Genomic DNA, 19916 nt, shown 5'->3' on the forward strand with positions numbered 1-19916 from the left:
CTTTGACAATAATCAGGACTTGACCTCAGAACTGTCTTTTTATCTTCTAAGTAGTCATGAAAGCGGTACCTAGGAGCAGGTGAGGATTACCTTAGCATCTTCATGAGTGACTAAAAACTGTCTGAGAGGTTAAAAACCAGCGATTAAGGTGAAAAGACTTCTAGGTCAGACAGTATGACATCCTAGTAGGTGTGGACCTCAATACATCTCATTTTAGAAATCAAGTAGTGAAAATTATGTAATGGCACATGCAAGAAACTTTAAAGGAATGTGATGAGTATTGCCTCTTGTTTTAGTCTTCCTGCTCTTTTATTTATCATAGTCCACTTTTATTCTTCTATTACTGTTTTAGCTAAGCACCCTGATACATCGAAGGAGATTAGTGTGTGGAACAGCCAGTGTGGATGAGTGCTATATCCTGCTGGAGGGGCTGTTATGGAGGTTTCCTCAAGATGAGGGAATATTTGTTCCCTTGCCTCAGGGTAAGCTTCAGCTGCCCCTACGGGGCTACTAGCGCAAGTCTGAGTGGACCCAGGTAGATGGATGGAGGCTGGGAAGGGGGATAGGATATAAGCACAGCTGTTGCCACCAATAACCACCCCTTCCCATCCTTGACACCCGTATCTGTCCTCTGGTCCCCAGCCTCTTACACATACTTTTGCCCACTGCTCACCCTGGCCTACCAGTGCTGGGGCTCCTGTGGTGGACACTGTTGCCTGACTGCCACAGCTCACAGTTTTGCAGCAACAGCCAGACAGTGCTCTGTGGTGCATTTGCATTTTGTGGCACCTTTAAAGCACACTGTCTCTCCGGAACATGAATTCTGGAGATGTAGTGGCATCATAGGATTGGGCTGTAAGGCTCCCAGCTGGCACAAAGGAAGCAAAGAGGTTTGCATAGGAAAGGACAAGCATGGTGGTTATGCAGCAGACACCCAGAAAAAGAGAGTACAGAAAATGAATGTAGTGGCTGTGGAGTGATGCTATTGGCAGGAGCATTGTAAGGAATTAAAATGTGGCTCCAGCTGCACTTATGCTAAGAAGACTGGGGAAGGAGTGGAGGAACAGTAAACCAGCAAAGTGGCAGCACAGGCATAAGCACTAGTGGGCCTGCCTGGCATGCTGAACCCCAGATATTTGCTTCCTATTGACATCAGCCCTGCACTGGAGTCTACCCAGGAATGGGTGAAGTGGCTGCTCTTGTGGCCTGGCAGAGCTGCCAACAGACCCACCTGGGTTAGGAAGAGCCGGTTTGTGTTGCTGCTGGTTGTGTAGCACAGTAAGGCAAGAAGTGCTGGACAGCCCAATTCTATCCACACTTTCCTGGGAGTAAGCCCCACTGACTCAAATGCGACTGATTTCTGAGTAGACATGCCTAGGATTGGACTGTCAGTCAGGGCATGGCCTGAAGACTTACGAAGCAGGTCTGGGATCTTGTCACTGCCTGGGGCTCATGGGTGTGCTGCTGCAGCCTTGAACTCCACAAGGGAAGAAAAATGGTCTCTAAAGGCAGTGGCAAGATCATGTTCTTGGTCTCTGCACCCCTGGTGGCCCCTGGCATTGTGAAACCCCCTGAGGGGGAGCTCTTGTTGCTCTCTGTTCAACACACCAGAGAACCCTATGGTTGAAGAAAGAACATTAAGGCTACAATCCTATGCACACTTTCCTTGGAGTGGGCCCCATTGACCGTAAAGGGACTTACTTCTGAGTAGGCCTGCCTGGGATTGGGTTGATCAAGTGGTTTGAGGAAACTTTTCCCTTTTATTTTTTGGTGGTGGTGGGGAACTTAGGGCCCAATCCTCACCAGGTCTACTCAGAAGTAAGTCCTATTTTGTTCAATGGAGCTTACTCTTAGCAAAGTGTGGTTAGGTGAGACACCACACTTTGCTGAGAGTAAGTCCCATTGAACAAACTAGGACTTACTTCTGAGTAGACCTGGTTAGGATTGGGACCTAAATTTTTGTTTGGAAGCTGCTTGGGTGGGCTTAGAAGATGCAAAGAGTGAGGACCTTTGCCATGCTGCCCCCGCTCCCCCCTTGGGCTCCCCCCCAACATGAGTGCTAGGAAGGGAGGGAAAGGGGGGCAGCGAGCCTGCGTTGGCGCCTTCTCGCTCATGCCAGGGCCAGGCTGGCAAGAGCCGCTGTTGTCGGGGTGAGTCACTCGCTGCCTTCCCGGGCCGCCCACCTCGTTGCCACGAAGGGGTGGGCGGGCGGCTGCTGCTCTCAGGTACCCCCCCCCCCGGCTGAGAAGAGCACCCTGCCCGCCCTCCTGCTCGACAGCAGACGCTGCTTCCCTCCCTCCAGGAGAAGGCGAGCAGCAGGCTGGTTGGGTCGCCCCGCAGGCGCTGCGCTGCCACCCCCCTCGGAAGAGCGCCGCTCCGGGACCCCTGCGCGCGCTGGCCGACTGGCCGGCCCCGGGTGGCTCCGCTCCGGGCTTCCGCGCACTCCGACAACCGGGAAGGGAAGATCCAGGCCGGGTGTCGGCTCCGCCCGCCCGCCCCGCCTACCGCTCCCTCCTCCCTCGCCTGCGCCGCGGCACTCCCGGGGCCGGGGCCGGAGCCGGACTCGCTCGCCCGCTCGCCGCCCGTGGGGGGCGCCGCCTGAGTCCCGCCGTCCCGGGGAGCGCGCGGGAGGCCGACATGCACCGGGTGGTCTCCAGCCAGCGCTCGGTGTCCTCCTCCTCGGGCTCCTTCCAGGCTCCTCCGCCGCCCCCCCCTGCCGCGGACCTGCAGCCCCTTTTCCTGGGCGGCGGCGGGGGCGGCACCGGCAGCAGCTCCGGCAGCAGCTCCAGCGGCGGCACCCGCAGGGGCAGGCGGGGCTCCGTGTCCAGCTCGGCCTCCACCCGCACCCGCAGCAGCAGCAGCAGCAGCAGCAGCAGCGAGGAGGACGACGAGGAGGAAGCCAAGCCGCTGGTGCCCGCCCAGCCGGAGCCCGCCCCGGCCACCCCCGCCGCCGCCTGCCCCTCGCCGGGCTCCGGCGGCGCCTCCCCCGCGGGCTGCGGCATGACCGCAGCCGAGCTGTACGGGGCGCCCCTGGCCGGGCCGGGGGTCGTGGCCGGGGCGGGCGCGGGGTCCGCGGGCGGGGCGCGGCGGGGCTTCCAGGCGCTGTCCCTGGTGCTGCTGCTGGGCCAGGGCGCGCTGCTGGACCTCTACCTGATCGCCGTCACCGACCTCTACTGGTGCAGCTGGATCGCCACCGACCTGGTGCTGGCCGCCGGCTGGGGCATCTTCTTCTGCCGCAACAGCCGCGCCCGGCGCCGCGAGCGCCCCCCGGGGGGAGTCCTCCCGCCGCCCCCGCCGCCGCCCCCCCTGCACCCCCTGCTGGGCCACCCTCCGCACGGGGGAAGGGGCGCCGCCGCCGCCTGCGCCGCCAAGGCGGGAGGGGGCGCCCCTCGGGGCGGAGACTTCGCCTACGCCCACCTGGCCTGGCTCATCTACGCCATCGCCTTCACGCCCAAGGCCGCGCTCATCCTGGGCACCTCCATCCTGGAGCTGGTGGAGCTGCGCCTGCCCCTGGGCGCCACCGGCTTCCGCCTCACCCTGGCGCTCTCCGCCCCGCTGCTCTACTGCCTCCTGCGGGCCATCGGCACTGAGGGTGGCGACGGCTCCGGCCAGCTGCTGCTACCACCACAGCCGCCGCCCCAGCACCGCGCCGCCGCCGCCTTCCTGGCCACCTGCCTGGACCTGCTGGACAGCTTCACCCTCCTGGAGCTGCTGCTCCTGCAGCCCGAGCAGCCCTCGCCACAGTTGCCGCCGCCGCTGCGCTACCTGCCCATCGCCGTCTACTTCCTGTGCCTGGCCTCGCCTGTGCTCTGGCTGTACGAGCTCAGCGCTCCGCAGCCCCCTGGCGCCGCCCGTCTGGCCCTGCACTGGCTGCTGCATGCCGGCCTGCTGGACGCGCCCCTGCTGGCCTTGCGCTGCCTCCTGCTGGTGCGCTACCAGCAACCCCTCTCCATCTTCATGCTCAAGAACCTCTTCTTCCTGGCCTGCCGGGGCCTGGAGGCCATGGAGACCTGCTGTCTCCTCCACTCCGCCCGAGGGCACCACCGGGGCCATGCCAAGAATGCTCCCACCCCGTCCGTGGGCACCGGGGCCGGCCAGCTCAGCCACTGCATCTCCGAGAATGACATGGGGCCACATGGCTACGTCAACACACTGGCAGTCACTACACAGAGCTGAGGGTGAAGAGGAGGGGGCTCCAGACCCACACCATGGCCTTCTTTCTGGTTTGCCCCATCCACGCCCCCAGGCTCTCTGTTTATCTTCTCAGTTTTTCCCATACCAATTTGCTTTGGATCCCCATCTTGGTTCTTGCCCATTTATAATTCTCTAAGGATCCCAGCTTTTCACGCAGACTCAAGCCCCTAGCTAGCTGAAGGGACATGCAATGGGTGGGGAGTCAGGTGAGGCAGAGCCCATGGGCTGTGAGTGCTTGCGCGCCTCACACAGCAGTGGCGTTTTCTAGAGGACTCCAGTGGAGAGGCTCTGCTTCACTTACCTCCCCACTCACCACATGTCCCTGGGCACTACCCTTCACAGCTGGTGAGGTCCAATCTATACCAATTCTGCAGCCTCCTCATTCTCTTTCTGTACCATTAGTTCAATGACTAATTGATCCCATATTTATCCCATTAGTCACAACCCCACTACTAATTCAAACCTCACTAATTCATACTTTATCCAAATGGTGCCATTTCTACTGGGAATGCAAAAGTATGAAGCAGTGCCCACTGGCTTAACCTGCTTCCAACCATGAAATGCTGGCATAGCTTGGCATAGCTAGAACTGTCCCAGATCATGCCAGCCCACTTTACCCAAGTGACTGTGTGGAGAGGTACCCACACAGTTGGTGTTCCTAGTAACCTTAATTGTCAAGTGGTTTCTTCTTAACAATCTCTGTGCTACCCTTGCCTTAAATCTCTTTCCTACCTATGTGCCCACTCACACATGCATACCCTATTATTCACCTCCTCCTTTTGTAGGAGGGTTCCCAGGGGTTTCTTCCTAAGAGGAATAGCTATCTCCCCACTCACCTTAGTCCAAGGTGAGTCCCCACTCACCACATCAGGCATCCCTAAAGCATTTGCTGTACTCCAGTCATGGCAGCAGTAACTTTTTCCAGTCTTCAGCTTCTTGAACCTTCTGCTCTTAAATTATTCCAAAGCCCTGACTTCCACACCTGATCCCATATCAGGAATCAATTCTATTGTTCACTTTCTCAAGCACTGAATGTGTGACTGCAAGAGTTCCCTTCTTGCCTGTCATGATATGGGATTATGGAAATCAAAAAGGAGGATAGTTGTTTAACTGCCTAATTGCACTTCCCAGACTGTCTTTTTCCATTGTCTTTGTGAGCTGGTCCAGAACAGGGAGGAAAAAAGACAGGCCTCCTCCCACTTTTCAGCCTTGGTCTGATTTCTCCCTCTTTGACCTCTCCTTCTTACTGAGGTGCCTCCTAACACCACTGCCTATAGGGATCGCAGAGGGAGATGACAGCCACCACCTGGAATGCTGGGAGATGCCCACCAGAACAATGACTTACCTGTTCTACTGTTGGAAACAGCAGCTCCATATGCTTCCTTGGGCTACTTTCCATGCAGCGGCAGGTAGGCCAGCCATAACGCCCGTTTCAGAAAAAAAGAGGAGCTATATTGCTGGTGCTATGGTGAGCTTAGTTCTGTTGGCAAACTGTGGGTGGGGTGTACCACTTTAGACTGCAGGTGGAGGCAAAGGTGAGCAACAACCCTGGTCAGAATTTCCCTCTATATAGGAACCTAGATGTCCGGGCCTTCTCCCTAACATAATTTTGCTATATACAGAGAACGTGTTTGCCTGAAGGTGCATTCTGGCACATTTCCACCTGCAGTTCCAAGCAGTCCAGCCTAGACACAGGTTTACCAGCTTGGTGGCAACTAGGCCTTGGCTGTTTAAAAACTTGTGCCTCAGCATTATTGCTCAGGGTGCTGCAGCTGTGCAACGCTGTACAGCCAAGGGCAGCTCAAGGGCACCATTTTGCTTAACAGTTGCTTCTTTTTCTATGTTGCTTCAGCTAACTACTCTGAGGAAAGTGCAACAGAAAAGATCAAAACCATTTGGAAAGACAAATCAGCAGGAACTGCCTTCTTCAGAAGGCCCTTGTTTCTTCACAGATTCTTTTTAAATCCCAGGCATAGTTTACAGTATCTCAAGAGATTCAGCCACACCTGCTTCTTTGTAGGCCAGCTAATATTTTTAGCATGGATGCTGGTGGGCTTCACTTAGCCCTTTGGACATCTCTGCTCATGACATTGCAGAATATTGACCTGTGCCATACTGGACTATTCCCCCTGGTTAGAAATTCAGGAAGTGACTGTGCTGGACTTCAGCAGTTCAGGCCTTGGAAGATGAGACTTTCCCCTCAAAGAAGATGTTAACCTTCCAGAAGAATCAAACCCACCAGGCTATTTTTTTTTCTCATTCAGTTGAGATACAATAGCCTCTCCATAGGAGAAGTTTCTGGGTGGTACCTGCAATCTTTAAGAAGAAAGGAGCCATCTTTTTTTTCCTTGTTGAAAATGTCTACCTCTATGCTTGAACTGAGCACATCACAGGCTGACTGTGCAAATGGGACAGCTGTGTCTGATTTTCTCCAGAGACAGGCCTAACCCCCTTTTCTGACTGTGACATTTAATTCACCGGTGATAACAGGGTCTAACAACCACCTTTGCGTGCTGGGGGATTCTGGGTTTTCTTGGGGATAGACTTGCATGTTTTTTGTTTTAAACATTGGTGCTTTGTTTAGAGTTCAGCCTTCACTTGCTTAGATACATGGAACCAGCAGGAATTGTTTACAGGCACATGGATGCCCTGCCCAGAGCAAGGAAGGTGAAAAGAAGGAAACAGACCCATTCCCTTGATCCTATATATTTATTTAGTGGTGCTGTTTGGTATACGCTGTGTGCTAAACCCAATTTGACATGCAATGAAAACTAGCAGAGAAAGAAAGAGAGATCACCTGGCTAAAGATCTCAAACAGCAGCTTGAGCATCTTGGCAGGAGCCCTACTCCTTTTCCCATACAGCAACTGTTCTCCTTTGTGTGCATGTGAGTCCAGGAGTGGCAAGCAGAGGCAGAAGTTTACTACTTGAGAACGACTTGTCTTGAACCTTAGTTGCCCTTGCTTTTACATCTCCATGAGTTTTAACTCTGTAAAGGTTTTTTTCTTATACATGTACACAAATGGAGTTGAACCAGTATGGAAGCCCTGACTGCAGAATTTTCCTAAACCCACTTTGTTTTTTTAAAACAGCCTATAGCTTCATAGTAGTATTCCTGTCTTGCATGCCGACAGTCCCATATTAACTCCTCAGTAAAGGAAGCAGGGCTTAAGAAACACATTGCCTGAAACCCAGAGAGCTATTGCCAGCCAGAACAGACACAGAACAGATGTGTAGCTATCTCACTCAGTAAACAGGTAGCTCCATTTGTTCATTTGTTTCAGAAACATCAAATGAGCAGGCATTGTACTCTTCTATAGTGTCAAGATATTTTTTTTCCAAGCTGCCCTGACAGAGTAGGAAAGATTGAACAGTAGTTGGCTAGCAAAATAGTAGCTGGATGGGATGTGTTCCTTCACACTGTACGCACATTCCTCTTCTCAGTCAAATTAACATGGGATGGGGAGGAATAGTATAAGAGCCAGAGTAGGAGAGAAAACTTAGCTTTCAAGCACTGCTGTACTAGGGCTTTTACATCCTGTCTTTTTTCTCTGGACCTACATATGGAATGGAATTTTTTAATGGCTACTCACCCCTTAGAAAGCCAGCTCAGGCTGCATGAAGTCAGTTTTGGTTTCCTGCTTGCTGACCTTAAGCTAGTCCATGGCAGAAGGGGGAGAGCTGGGCTTTAACATTCTCACCAGTGCTTTATTCTTGTATCAGAGCAGAGCTTTGGGAGGATAACTGTGTGAAATTCTGGCCAATAGCCTTCCCTTCTTCTTCTTCTTCCTGTTTGTCTGGACAATCTTGGTGCTGTGACTGTGATTGTAAAAATTAAGTACTGTGGACTTTGGCCCTGTGCTCTGACATGCTTTGGGTGTGTGTGTGCGTGTGCTAGTTTTCTACCAGAGGGAACAAACAAGTGTACAAATACTTTGCTGCTGCTGCCTCCTAGAAAAAAAAGTCTGCTATAAAGTTCCCTTCACCTCAGCAGCAAAAAGAAAAAGCACAAGCCATTCAAATTACTTGCATTTAGACAGGTCTGTTTCTGGGGTTGGATCCAAAGACAGCCTCTAGTTCTTATGGAAAGACTAGTGCAAGAAGCTTGCTTAAGGAAACATACTCCATTTCCAAACTCCTAGCACAAATTAACACATTAAGCATCTGTTTCTGAGAGCTTACCTTGGTTGGTAGGGCTTTCATTTTGGAAAACATGGGAGTACAGATAATATTCCCATCATCAATTTTTTCCTTCTAGAATGTACAAAAAGCGACCATGTGTCACACATTTTAGAGATAAGAAATAAACAACAACTGGGAGGAGCCACCTGCCAAAAAGTTATCTATTTTGAAGGTGCTTCACCTTGTGCACACTGAAAAAAAAGTTTAATTTTTAAACCCGGTTGTAGGGATTTGCCCTGACATTTCTGGTGGAGTTCCAGTGGGAGTAGATCTCCAAGAGCCAATGTAACTTTGGATACAATTTTGGATACAACCCATCAAGTGTAAAATTGTGTGTTAAATACACTGTGATTTGGTACCTGTCACTGGTCTTTTGGACAGAAAAACACTGTAAAAATAGCTCAGTAGCAGAACTGCCTAGTAATGGAAATTGCTCAACTACATTGGCAACTCTGAGAAAAGGCAAAGAGTTGAATGTTTGATATGGATTATATACAGTGGCATTGCTAGTGGTTCCAGGGGGTGTAGGCCGCACCAGGTGACACACACAGAGGAGGTGACACCACTACTTACCAATGTTTTTAAATCTTGGCATTTTTGAATAATACCATCATGTCATATCAATCGATGTGTAATTTCATGCAGAATGTAATGAAACAAACCATATTGAAATCTCTATTCTATCAAAAGTTATAGCCAAAAAACCAGTGAGGCAGGGCGATGGTACACTACCATGTCCGCTGACCAGCATGTTGCCCCACCCACTGCATGGGAGGAGGTCCATCATTGGGGTGTCACGCCAGCCTCCTGCACCGGGTGCTGCAAACCCCAGTGATGCAACTGATTAAATACAAGGAAGCCTGCTGGTTCATGGGGTTGAACTATAAGCTCTTATTCCATGCAATCCAAAATTCAGTCACTTGGGATCTTTGTCATAGGCACATTGCAATACTTTCACAATGAGCAGATGAAGCCACCATATACCATGGAAAACACATGCAAGTCCTAGCTGGATGGGAAACTGGACATGCAGATAATCTCTCTAGTCCAGCTGTCAGGGCAGCATACAGAGCATTCTAAAGCTGTAGACATGCTTGTTAGTTGTAGGATGGGAAGGAGGCTGAATCTAGCCCCACACTCCCACTTTCAAACTGAAGGTAAGTGCAATTACTGCTTCTCAAAGAAGTTGTGCATACTTAAGACAGGACCATTATCTCTTTAAAAAAAGGGTTAGTACTCCGAAGCATCAACACTGAATTTACAATGGAAGATTGGCATATGTATTCAGGGCTGGCCCATCCATGAGACCAACTGAAGCAGGTGTCTCAGGCAGCATCTCTGTCCATCCATTTGCCTCCACTGTTCCTCCTCCCTCTCTCTGGACTGAAAAAGGAAGATAGGGCCAAGAGGAAAAGGGAATGTGGAGGGGAATGCTGAGCTACAACAGTGGTGGCAAAACTTGCCACCCCTGTGCTATGGAAATGCAGTCCCCATTCAGATCGCATATTGCCATTCTGCTGGGCCGCACATGTGTCCTCCTCGATCGGGGGACCAGGACACTCTGGGCAGTCATGTCCACTGCCTGGCATCCCAGAAGGCTGTGCAACAGGACATCTGGGCAGATGCGACTTCCCAAAGCATGCCTGTCCCCCAATTGAGGAGGTTTGCTGGGTGGGTAGACCTGGGCTCCCGCCTGGACATGAAGCCCAGATCTACCTGCTGGGTAGACCGGGGCTCCCATTCCAACTCAGCTCTGTCGGCCACCGATGCCCCACCCAGTGGGCATTCCTCTGGCTCCTGACTTTGCTTCCTGCTACTGTTGGGGGAGGCCACACACCCATGGGACCCCCCCCCTTGGATCTGCCCCTGCTGGGTGAATGGGTTCATCTGAACCCCAGATCCAGCCCCCAGGTCGGGGTTTGGATGGTCCTGAGCTAGAACATTGGAGAGTGAAAGAAGCAGAGGCTAGCACATTATTGGGTTGCCAATGATGCCACATCAAGAGATCGGGGGCTGGCCCTGTACATTGTGGTGTAAAGTACTATACTAACTGCATCCTAGAAAAAGGATTATTTTATTTATATTCTGCCTTTCTCCTCGAAGGGACCCGAGGCGGCTATACTCATTATTTATTATTTATTGTGATTCATTCATACACATTTATTATTAAATCTACCACCAGTTGGAATTAAGATAATCTACAGATGGTTGTTGGTACTATCATTGCTGTTCAGATGCTAGGGATGGTGAGGAAAGAATATACATTACTTTGTTTGCTCTGCCAGGCGTGTAGCCATCAGGATTCATGTAAGAGGTTCTTATGTTAAGTGTTTCATCAACCCCCCCCCCCCCCGCCATGCCTACTATCAGCATTACTGGGTGGTTATTAGCCTCTGACTACATTATGAGAGGTAATGCAAGATCAGGCTCAGGATTTAGCTATTTAAGGAAACTATGACTGTTCCCATTTTTTATGGCAAGCCCCTGATTTATAGGAACAGCCACTCTAGAAACAACTAGCCTAAGGAGAGGAAAATGTTAGAGTCAGGAGAGGACAGCATAAGGAAATTTAGCATACTCATGAGTTTAACAGAGCTTTTTTTAAACACACAAAATAAAAGCAATGTCACTTTTTTGATGTGCAGTAATTAACTATGCAGTGTAGTTATGGTGAGACATGCATGCACACACCCCTCCCCCACACACAGCAGAAGGAAGCAGCTTTGTGTGGACATGGCAGGATCAGCTGTGCTATTTCAGACTGCAGATGGTTAAGCCCACTTTTGCAAACACGCCATTACAGCTTACATAGGGTTGGCACAGACATTCTCTCTTTACAGTGCCAGCTTTCTATTTGGAGAGTTCAGCGCTGGATTCTTCCACTTAGGGTAATAAGCAATGTGGCCTACTCTACCCTATCCTGCTGCATATAGCAGATGAAGCCTTAGCAAGGACAAGACAAAACAAACTTTATGCCCCAAAAGGCAAGCAGCCATATTAGTCCATGGGGGGGGGGGGAAGAACCACAGTAAAACAAGGAAGGCAACATACTGACAACTAAAATATATCCCACAGCAGTGAGCTCGCTGAGAATTTCACAGAACTCGTCACTGGTCTGCATTGTTAAAATGGTGGCGTGAAGTGAAGATGTTGCTGGAGAGGGCATGGTGATGGTGGGAAGGATGGAGCTGCAAGATGCCTGCATATTTTGGGCAACAGAGAATTCAAAGTGAAGGTATGGGCATGGGCAGGTCTCACCATTTTGGCAGTTCTGACATTCTGCTGCTAAAGGTATTTGCTGCAGGCGTGGCAGTCAAATAACATTTGTACACATGTAGACTTATAGGAAACATCACTATTTGTGAGAAAGACAAATGTGTTACACAAACCTCTCAAACTGTGGGTTGCTAGCCCATGCAAGGTGGGCTAGGCCCTCCAACCCGCCCTCATGTCCAAATAGGATTACTCAGGGATGGAGCAAACAACTCCAGAGGTGTCTTCTGGATCATGCTGGGCCAGCGACCCACTCTACTGGTTTCTGCGGGGCTCCAAAAGCTCTGGTTTACCATAGAAAATCAGAAGTGGCTTTTGGAGGTTTATGCAGGCCATTCTGGGGCGTACAGAGGCCAGTAGGTTGGTTTGCCAGCTCAGCACAACCCAGAAGAAAGCTCCCCAGCACCAACAGGAACATCACAATCCACCATGGAGGGCGAGGTGGGTCATGGTGCTGATAAGATTGGGAACTGCAGTCACATCATTTGAAAAAGACTTGTACAGGTTTTTAAAAGCTAGTATCTTTGCTTTAATAGAATGTCAGGTTCTTGTTTTTCCTTTCATGGGTTTGTCAAGCTAATATTGAGTCACTCTGGTGTGTGTCCAAAAAGTTCCCAAGATTACTATAACCTGCCAAAATGCAACTATAAAGCACCCAATAGCTTCTGGTTGCTGTTAAGTACTGTTGAGGTGTTACCACTGCTGTGTTGCAATTGTAATGTTCATTTATACCCCGGCAGTTATTTTACTACCAATAATATATGTTGTACGTTGTAAAAAGCAGTATTACAACAGCCATAGAATCATGATTTACATACGGCATAGAAAATATAAAATTCAGGGATACAATCCTGCAAAAGTTAATAATTAAGTGCCATTGATATTAGAGCCGAGACAGGCTACGTTTGGCTGGATTGGAGCCCAGGTTCAAAGACCAGAAACAAATTTTTCTGAGTAGAATTTGCACCTCATCCACACACTTATTTAGGTTCTCACACACACTGAATGTGCCAAGTAATATAAATAGGAGAAAAGGTACTGGAAAGGTTTGTGGCCAGGAAGGTCAGAGGACCAGATAATTCTTGCTATGACAGAAAGATTTAGACCTATGCAGGGCATTACTGTTTCTGTCCAGTAAATGGAAGACTCAGCCGAACTCTAGAAATCACTAGGACATGCTCACTGAACAGTAAGGCAATGGGTGGACTATAGGATGCTGGACAAGATGAGCCTTTGTCCCCAGTTCAACAGGGTCCTTTTGTGTTTTTATGAACTGAATTTGAACACAGGTATTTCAACTTCAGTAGGTCACAAAAATATTTTTGGGTAAAATGCTGTACTCCCATTATAGCACTTATTCAGGAGACCGAACAAGTAAAATTCTAGAGTACTTTAATTGGAAGGCAAAATATTGTACACAAGCAGAAAACAGAACAAGTATAATCTTAATGGTATACTGGATATCGAAAATTCATTTTTCTTTAATGCAAATGTTTAGAAAAGGGCCATTACAGGCATTTATTACAGTACTGATATATGCACTTTCTTAAATATTCAAGGTGGTTTAGGGGCTGACCATAAACCTCAATTTTTTTTTTCAAATGGGGTTTTTACAAGTATTCTATGAGAGAACTCACAGCATCCTTCATTTCCTCAGATGTTTCCCCTTCATAGTGCAATTATAATTCTGGCAGCACAGCATCTGCACTGTTGAAGCTTCCACAGGCCACTGCAAATCATGCTTCAGATTGATTCAAGATGTTATCATTTCTTGCCCCCTAATTCCTTTGCATTCCACACTCCTCCTTATTCCTGTAGGAGAATCCGGCAGTGGCTTCCTGTTGCCTATCCAAGGCAAGACTGAAGCTGATTCTGCTTAGCTTTTTCAGGCAGGGTGACAGTTCAGCCTCCAGATCACACATCCTTCCCAATACAATACACTGATTTGCATAATTTGAGTTATTAAAAGCTGCCATTGGAACAGGGAGACAAAAGATCCAGTTTTAATCTGCACATGTGGCACATCAACAGAAATCACTGAGATCCTTATAGTGCAATCCTATGCATTAGAACGCACCACTGAGTTTAATGGTACTTACTTCCAGGCAAGTATGTACAGGATTGCAGCTCAAGTCTTTCAGCAGAACAGGCATCAGCTCTGCTTTGCTTCCTTTTATCACCATGGTGTAATAAGGAAGACAGCAAGCCTGATGGGGCATGGAGATGGAACAAAGATGTCTGAAGATGTTCCCTATCCCCCAGGAGCTGTTGCATAGTTGTTTGGGCTGAAATAGTTATTAAAACATCCATGCACATATAATACTCATTTCTAACATTTAAACTTTAAGTTTCCAAAGGTCTGAAGAACCTGCTGGGCAGCCCAATCCTGAGTTGCCCGGAGCTGCGGGACCTGGCGGCCTCACAAAGGGCTCCCGCTGGATCCAGAGCCTCCTGTGCTATCACCGGAGGCTCCTTGGGAGAAAGGGACATTTGTCCCCTTCCCCCAAGTAAGGGAAGCAGTCCTGCAATGGGATTACTCACTTTAGCAGCGACTGGTTGCTGTTAAAGTGAAGGCACTCGTGTAGGGCGCACAGCCCTGCCCGAGTGCCCTGGATCCTGTGGAGTTCAGCTCCGCCTCTCCCCTGCCCCTGACACACCTCCCCCATGCCCCCAGCCATGCCTCCCCCCCTCCCCGGAACATCTCCCCCACACCCCTGGACACACCCCCATTTCCCGTTCCGCAGCCTGGCAGTCACAGATCCAGAATGCAGGCGCCCGCCACGCGCTGGCTCAGCCAGCTCCGGCAGGAGCCCGGCAGTAAGCCCGGCAAACGTGCCTTATAGCACGTTTGCGACTGTGGTCCACACCACAGGAATGTGGTGCGGACCACAGGATTGGGCTCTCAGTCATTAACTCTGGTACACTACTCCACAATATAGACTTTACCAATGAGCAGTGCAACTCATTGTGTACCCTGTTCCTCTGCTCATACACAGCAATAGCTCCTAAATACCAGAGGATGCATCTCATTTGTGGTATTTGCTAGCTTTAATCCCCTTCCAATGTCTCCTACATAATACATGAATCAATTCTTTCTGCATTTCCTCATCTACAATTAATATTGGAACAGTCATGGTTTGAATTGAGTGACTGATGAAAGCCTAGTTCTGTATTGGCTCTGTCCACTGAAATATTCCTTGACTAGCAAAGAGGTCTCCCACTCATTCCTTCCATGCGCATATGCTCCCTTTACACACTTCTAGCGGCTTGTTTCCAGTTGCCCTTGCCTTGGCTGGTGGAAGGAGGCAATGGCTTTGAGACATACACAAGAAAACAGAGTGAAGCCATCCAAGCAGCATAACAAAAGAGACTCCTGCTTGCTTTTCAGCACATGGCTCTTGCCACACACTTGCTGCTGAAAAGAGTGTCCCTGTAGCAAATTCAAAAGCACACACAACTATGGATTAGAACCAGAAACCAAGAAATTAGCACCTTGCCTGCAATTTCCCATATCTGGGTCCAGCAAACTTTGCTCTACTTCAATCTATCTCCTCCACCCCCACAACTCCTTTTCAAGTTAAATTCTCCAAATTTCTTCCTGTGGCATCATGCAATATGGGGAAAATATTCCCATTACCAAACCTATGTGCATGCAGAACACTGCTGAAGCCATTTTGATGATCCATCAATCACAACTTGAACATGGAATTCATTAGCAATTTGCTAGAAAATATTCATGTGCAAGAAACACTGTTGGGACTGTTTTTGATATAAAAGCTACTTTTACATTACATATAGTTACTAGTATAACTAAACAGAGCAAGCACTTAAAACAGGTCTTCAGATTAATATGGGATAATTTACTTTATTCACCCCAAGTTTAAAGAACTACAGTGCTTGCTTAAGGAACAAGATCCTACACATTTGCCTTAAACCTTTTTAAATGATCTGGAGCCCATGAGTGATGTGTTGAGAGAAGTGGTCAAGTTTGCAGAAGGGCAAAAATCCAACTAGCGTGAAAACCTCCAAAAAGATCTTCCCAAAGTTAGTTAGTGGGTAACTAAATGGCAAGTAAAGTTCCAAATAAGTGTAAAGTGATGCTCATTGGGACAACAAATGTTAAAAGAAAATCCCAATTTCACATACATGCTGATGGGGTTGAACTGGTGGTGACTAACCAGAAACTAGATACAACTAGGGTTGTACACAGCATAGCTCTAGGAAACCATCAACATCAAGCAGCAAAGAAAAAAAGCAAATTACATGCTATGGATTATTATGGTATTGATTAAAAACTGCCAGTATTACAATGCATTTTATATGTTTAAGGTGTGGTTACACTTGGAATTAGTAAAAATATTTATATACAGTACTGCTTTTCAACAAAAAAAGTTCACAAAGTGGTTTACCGAGAAAATCAAGCTAAATGGCTCCCCATCCCAAAAGGGCTCACAATCAAAAAAGATGCAGAAGACTAGAAAAAAGACACTGCACTAGGGTGAAGAGGGACAGTTACTCTTCCACTGCTAAATATACAATCAGCATCACTTTGCCCAGTTATCAAGGAACACTGCGTCTCATTCTGGTTACCTCATCTCAGAAAAGGATATAATAGAGCTGGCAAAGGTGCAGAAAAGGGAAAACAAAATGGACAAGGGGCTGCAGTACATCCTTATGAGGGAAGGCTACAGCAGCTGAGCTTTTCAGTTCAGAAAAAAAGGATGGGCATGAGAGAGGAATATAGCATTGTGCATGATGTGGAGGATAATTCTCTGCTTCTCCCATAATACTAGAACTCTGGTCATCCAATGAAATGGCAATAGATCCAAGATACACAAAATATACCACACAAGGCATACAATTTATGAAATTCACTGCCAGAAGACGTGGTAACATTTACTTGCTTAGACACACCATGGCTGGTACCTATGGACAAGTCTACCAGCAACTATTATCCATAATGATTATATTGAACTATCAGATTCAGAGGCACTATATCACTGAATATCAGCTGCTGGAATGAATGTGTTAGGGGCTATACATACTCTGCTTCCTGGAAATATTTGGCTAATCACTGTCGGTCACAAAGAACAGATAGTGCCAACACACTGGTGTCCCAGTGTCCTTGCACTATAATCCCTTTAATATTCAGTGCTGACCATTATTGAAGGAGCCTAGCAGGCTACTTAGACCATTCATTTGATGCACTATTCTTATGTGATCAGTATGAAGCTTGCACTATTAAAACACAGAATGCAGTATTAATAGTTCTGGTATCTTCCGCCAGTTAAAATACAAGTATGTTCCAAAAGATACTATAAGCATGATATAGCTAAGCCCAGCTATCAAATGACGGCTGTTGATCAGACTTCACTGATCACTCATTCAACTTCACAAAAGTGTGCTTTAAAGATGTGTGATAAGGCCATCTGAAATGTTTGCATTCCAACCTATAGTCCCTTTTTGGCAAACACATAAAACATCCTGGAGTTCAATAACCTCTAAAGCATCCCCCTTCTCCCACCCATGTGACCCCAGCTGGAGTTCTGCTCAATTTCTTGAAAAAGCAGTTGCTGCTGGAGACTCTTTAGACTGTCCAAGATTTCTGGAGACATGTATGCAGGAAGCCTGTGGCCTTCTGGTTCTTGGTTTTCTTCCTCTTCCTCCACAGGGCTATCAGATGGCAAAGGGGAACACCTAGAGATATAGCCCTGATCTGATTGCACTGACTGTCTTTGATCTTTGCAGGACTCATCAAAAACCAACTGTTGCTGCTCCTCATTTACATCTTCCTGGCTGAGAAGGGGATCAGAGGGGGAATGGCTTTGTTGATAAAGAGAGTACATTAATCCTGCTAGCTGCTGTCTCACATCACTCGGCAGGGACTGGGCATTTGAGGACAGGTCTTCATGAATGATGACATTTTCCCTTGGAATGTTAACTTCCATCATGGGGAGTTGTTCCAGCCAACATTCATTGGGCAACAGCTGATGGCTGAATATCCCACTGTCTTCTGCAACAGCAACCGGCTCTACCACCTGAACCTGAGCAGTCTCATCAGCAGGAATGATCAGGGTCTGGAATGCTAGATCCTCTTCAGGAAGCACCTGGGGTAACAACCTAAAGGTTCCCAATTCATCATCCTCATTAACACAGAGGTTGACCCGGCAACAGCTACTGGGGTCAGGTTCCCGGGGAAGCAGTTGCTGCTTCAGTATTCCCCCCTCAGCAACTGCTAATTCCCCAGAGAACTCCTCATTCAGATAATGCAGGTCATCCTCAGAGCAAACATTCTCTCTTGTAAACCAGTCAGGGTTCTCAGCCTGCCATTTCTGGAACTTCTGCACTGCTTCCTTCAATTTTCTGCCACTGGGGCTTTCAGCATACTTTTCAGCTGAGATCGCTGGGATCTGATGAACCCGGCCTGGCTCAAACTTCTCCAGATCCTGAATCAGGAAGTAAACTTCTTCAAACTTCCTCATCAGTTGGTACTTTGAGGTGACATTGAAAGGATCTGGAATATCTTTCTCATTGCTTATGCCCTCAAAATAGCAGACTAGATACTTGCCAAAGCAAGCTGGCTGCTGAAAGTCTGGAAGGATCAGATTCAAGGCTGGAGTGAACATGTCCCCTACTGGAAGCAGGTTATCTTGCTTGAGAGACAGTATTACTTTCTCACTCCTAAGCATGGCCTGCCACTTGGCACGAGTACCCCGAGAGCACAAGATGATAATCTTCGAAGAGAGTGCTTCCATTTCCTGCTTTTGCCGAGTGAGCCAGCGTATAGTCCCCATCTCAGATATCTGACGCTCTTCCAGCAGGTCTAAGATGACCTCAGTACCACAGACAGTGATCAGGAACTGAGCAAACTTCATTATAACATCTACATAGAGGCTGTGATCAGCAGAATACACAATCCAAACCTTTCGGGGCTTCAGGGGGGGTGGAGACTTTTTTACAGGCATACGATCTGAAAAATTTTAATTGGAAAAAAAACATCATGGTCACTACACCAAATTTATGGAAGAAACGGGACTATGCATATTCTACTTGGAACTAACAGAATCAAATGTCCAAGATAATTGCTAGCCCATGTTAAACACACAATCATGACAATTTTTAATAAAGTACAAAAGTTGATTTCTCCTCCTCCCCCATATTTAAATTCATTTATCTATGTGACCTAATTATAATCCCCATTGGTAAAGGCAATCACAAAATCACTGGTGATTATTCCAGGACAGTCAGGATGTTGTAGTGGTTATGGAGTTGGACTGAGACCTGAGAGACCCAGGTTCAAATCCCCACTCAGCCATGAAGCTTCCTGGGTGACCTTGGGCCATTCAACATCTCTCAGCCTCACCTATCTCAACAGTTGCTGTGAGGACAAAAGGAGGGAAGAATGGTGTATACTACCCTGAGCTCCTTGGCGGAAGGGCAGTGTAAAAATGTGAAATAAAATTATTAATATTTATATACTGCTTGTCAACAAAAAAATTTGCAAAGCACTTAAACTGCTCCCTATCCGAAAAGGACTCACTATCTAAAAATAATGTAGAACACCATCAGCAAACAGCCACTAGAAAAGACACTGTGCTAAGGTTTGGATGGATAGTTACTCTCTTCCTGCTAAGTATAAGAGAAGCACAGGAATAGTCTTAATAGTGGGATCTCATATGTGAACCCTGCAATTTAAGTTTAGGACATAGCTCAGCACTCACCAATTAAACTCTACCTCACTGAGCAGCAAAGAAGCATTGACAGTACTGTCTATGAAGAGGCTCAGTAGATGAAAACCAAGGATGTAGTCTTTCTGTGATCAGTAACATTTATGTGCTCTGTACTCCTTCCTCATGATCCCAGCTTTTTGTCTCCAACCCAGGTCTACCACAGACATTGCCAAACACATCAAAATGCTTCAAAAACACAAATTATACTTGCGCCCTACAGAGTTACATACTATCCAATCCACAAGCTGCACATGGCACACCACTTTAATCCCTCTAGTGCTAAATTGTAACCCTATACCATCCAAATAGGAAAGTTTCCTTCCACTACAAGCCAGAAAAGACTCCACTCCTTTTCAAAAGTCAGAAGTACTGCACTTTTATGAGGCACATTTTGTTTGTGCTAGTGTGGTTCAGTATAGTTGCTTCAAACAGCATAATTTAAACTTTAGTGGCTAGTGTTAGAGAATCTGGTTCGAATTCCAACTTGGTTAATGAAGCTCCTTGGATGACCCTGGGCTGGTTACTAACCTACTTCATT

General features: G+C 47.8%; 2 protein-coding genes across 2 annotated transcripts in view; one reads left to right on the forward strand and one right to left on the reverse strand.

The window, feature by feature from the left end:
- The first annotated feature begins 2637 nt into the window (after positions 1-2637).
- TMEM121B (transmembrane protein 121B) lies at positions 2638-4179 on the forward strand. The gene has a single exon (XM_066634669.1). The coding sequence runs from the start codon at positions 2638-2640 to the stop codon at positions 4174-4176; it is 1539 nt and encodes a 512-aa protein (XP_066490766.1). The 3' UTR covers positions 4177-4179.
- A 10199-nt stretch (positions 4180-14378) lies between these two features.
- IL17RA (interleukin 17 receptor A) overlaps positions 14379-19916 on the reverse strand; it is a 33689-nt gene continuing 28151 nt past the window's right edge. The window contains exon 14 of the mRNA XM_066634441.1: positions 14379-18618. Within this exon, the coding sequence (XP_066490538.1) occupies positions 17150-18618 (1469 nt within the window). The 3' untranslated portion in view covers positions 14379-17149. The remainder of the gene's footprint in view (positions 18619-19916) is intronic.

The sequence above is a fragment of the Tiliqua scincoides genome, chromosome 7 (genome assembly GCF_035046505.1).
Source record: "Tiliqua scincoides isolate rTilSci1 chromosome 7, rTilSci1.hap2, whole genome shotgun sequence".
Classification (NCBI taxonomy): domain Eukaryota; kingdom Metazoa; phylum Chordata; class Lepidosauria; order Squamata; family Scincidae; genus Tiliqua; species Tiliqua scincoides.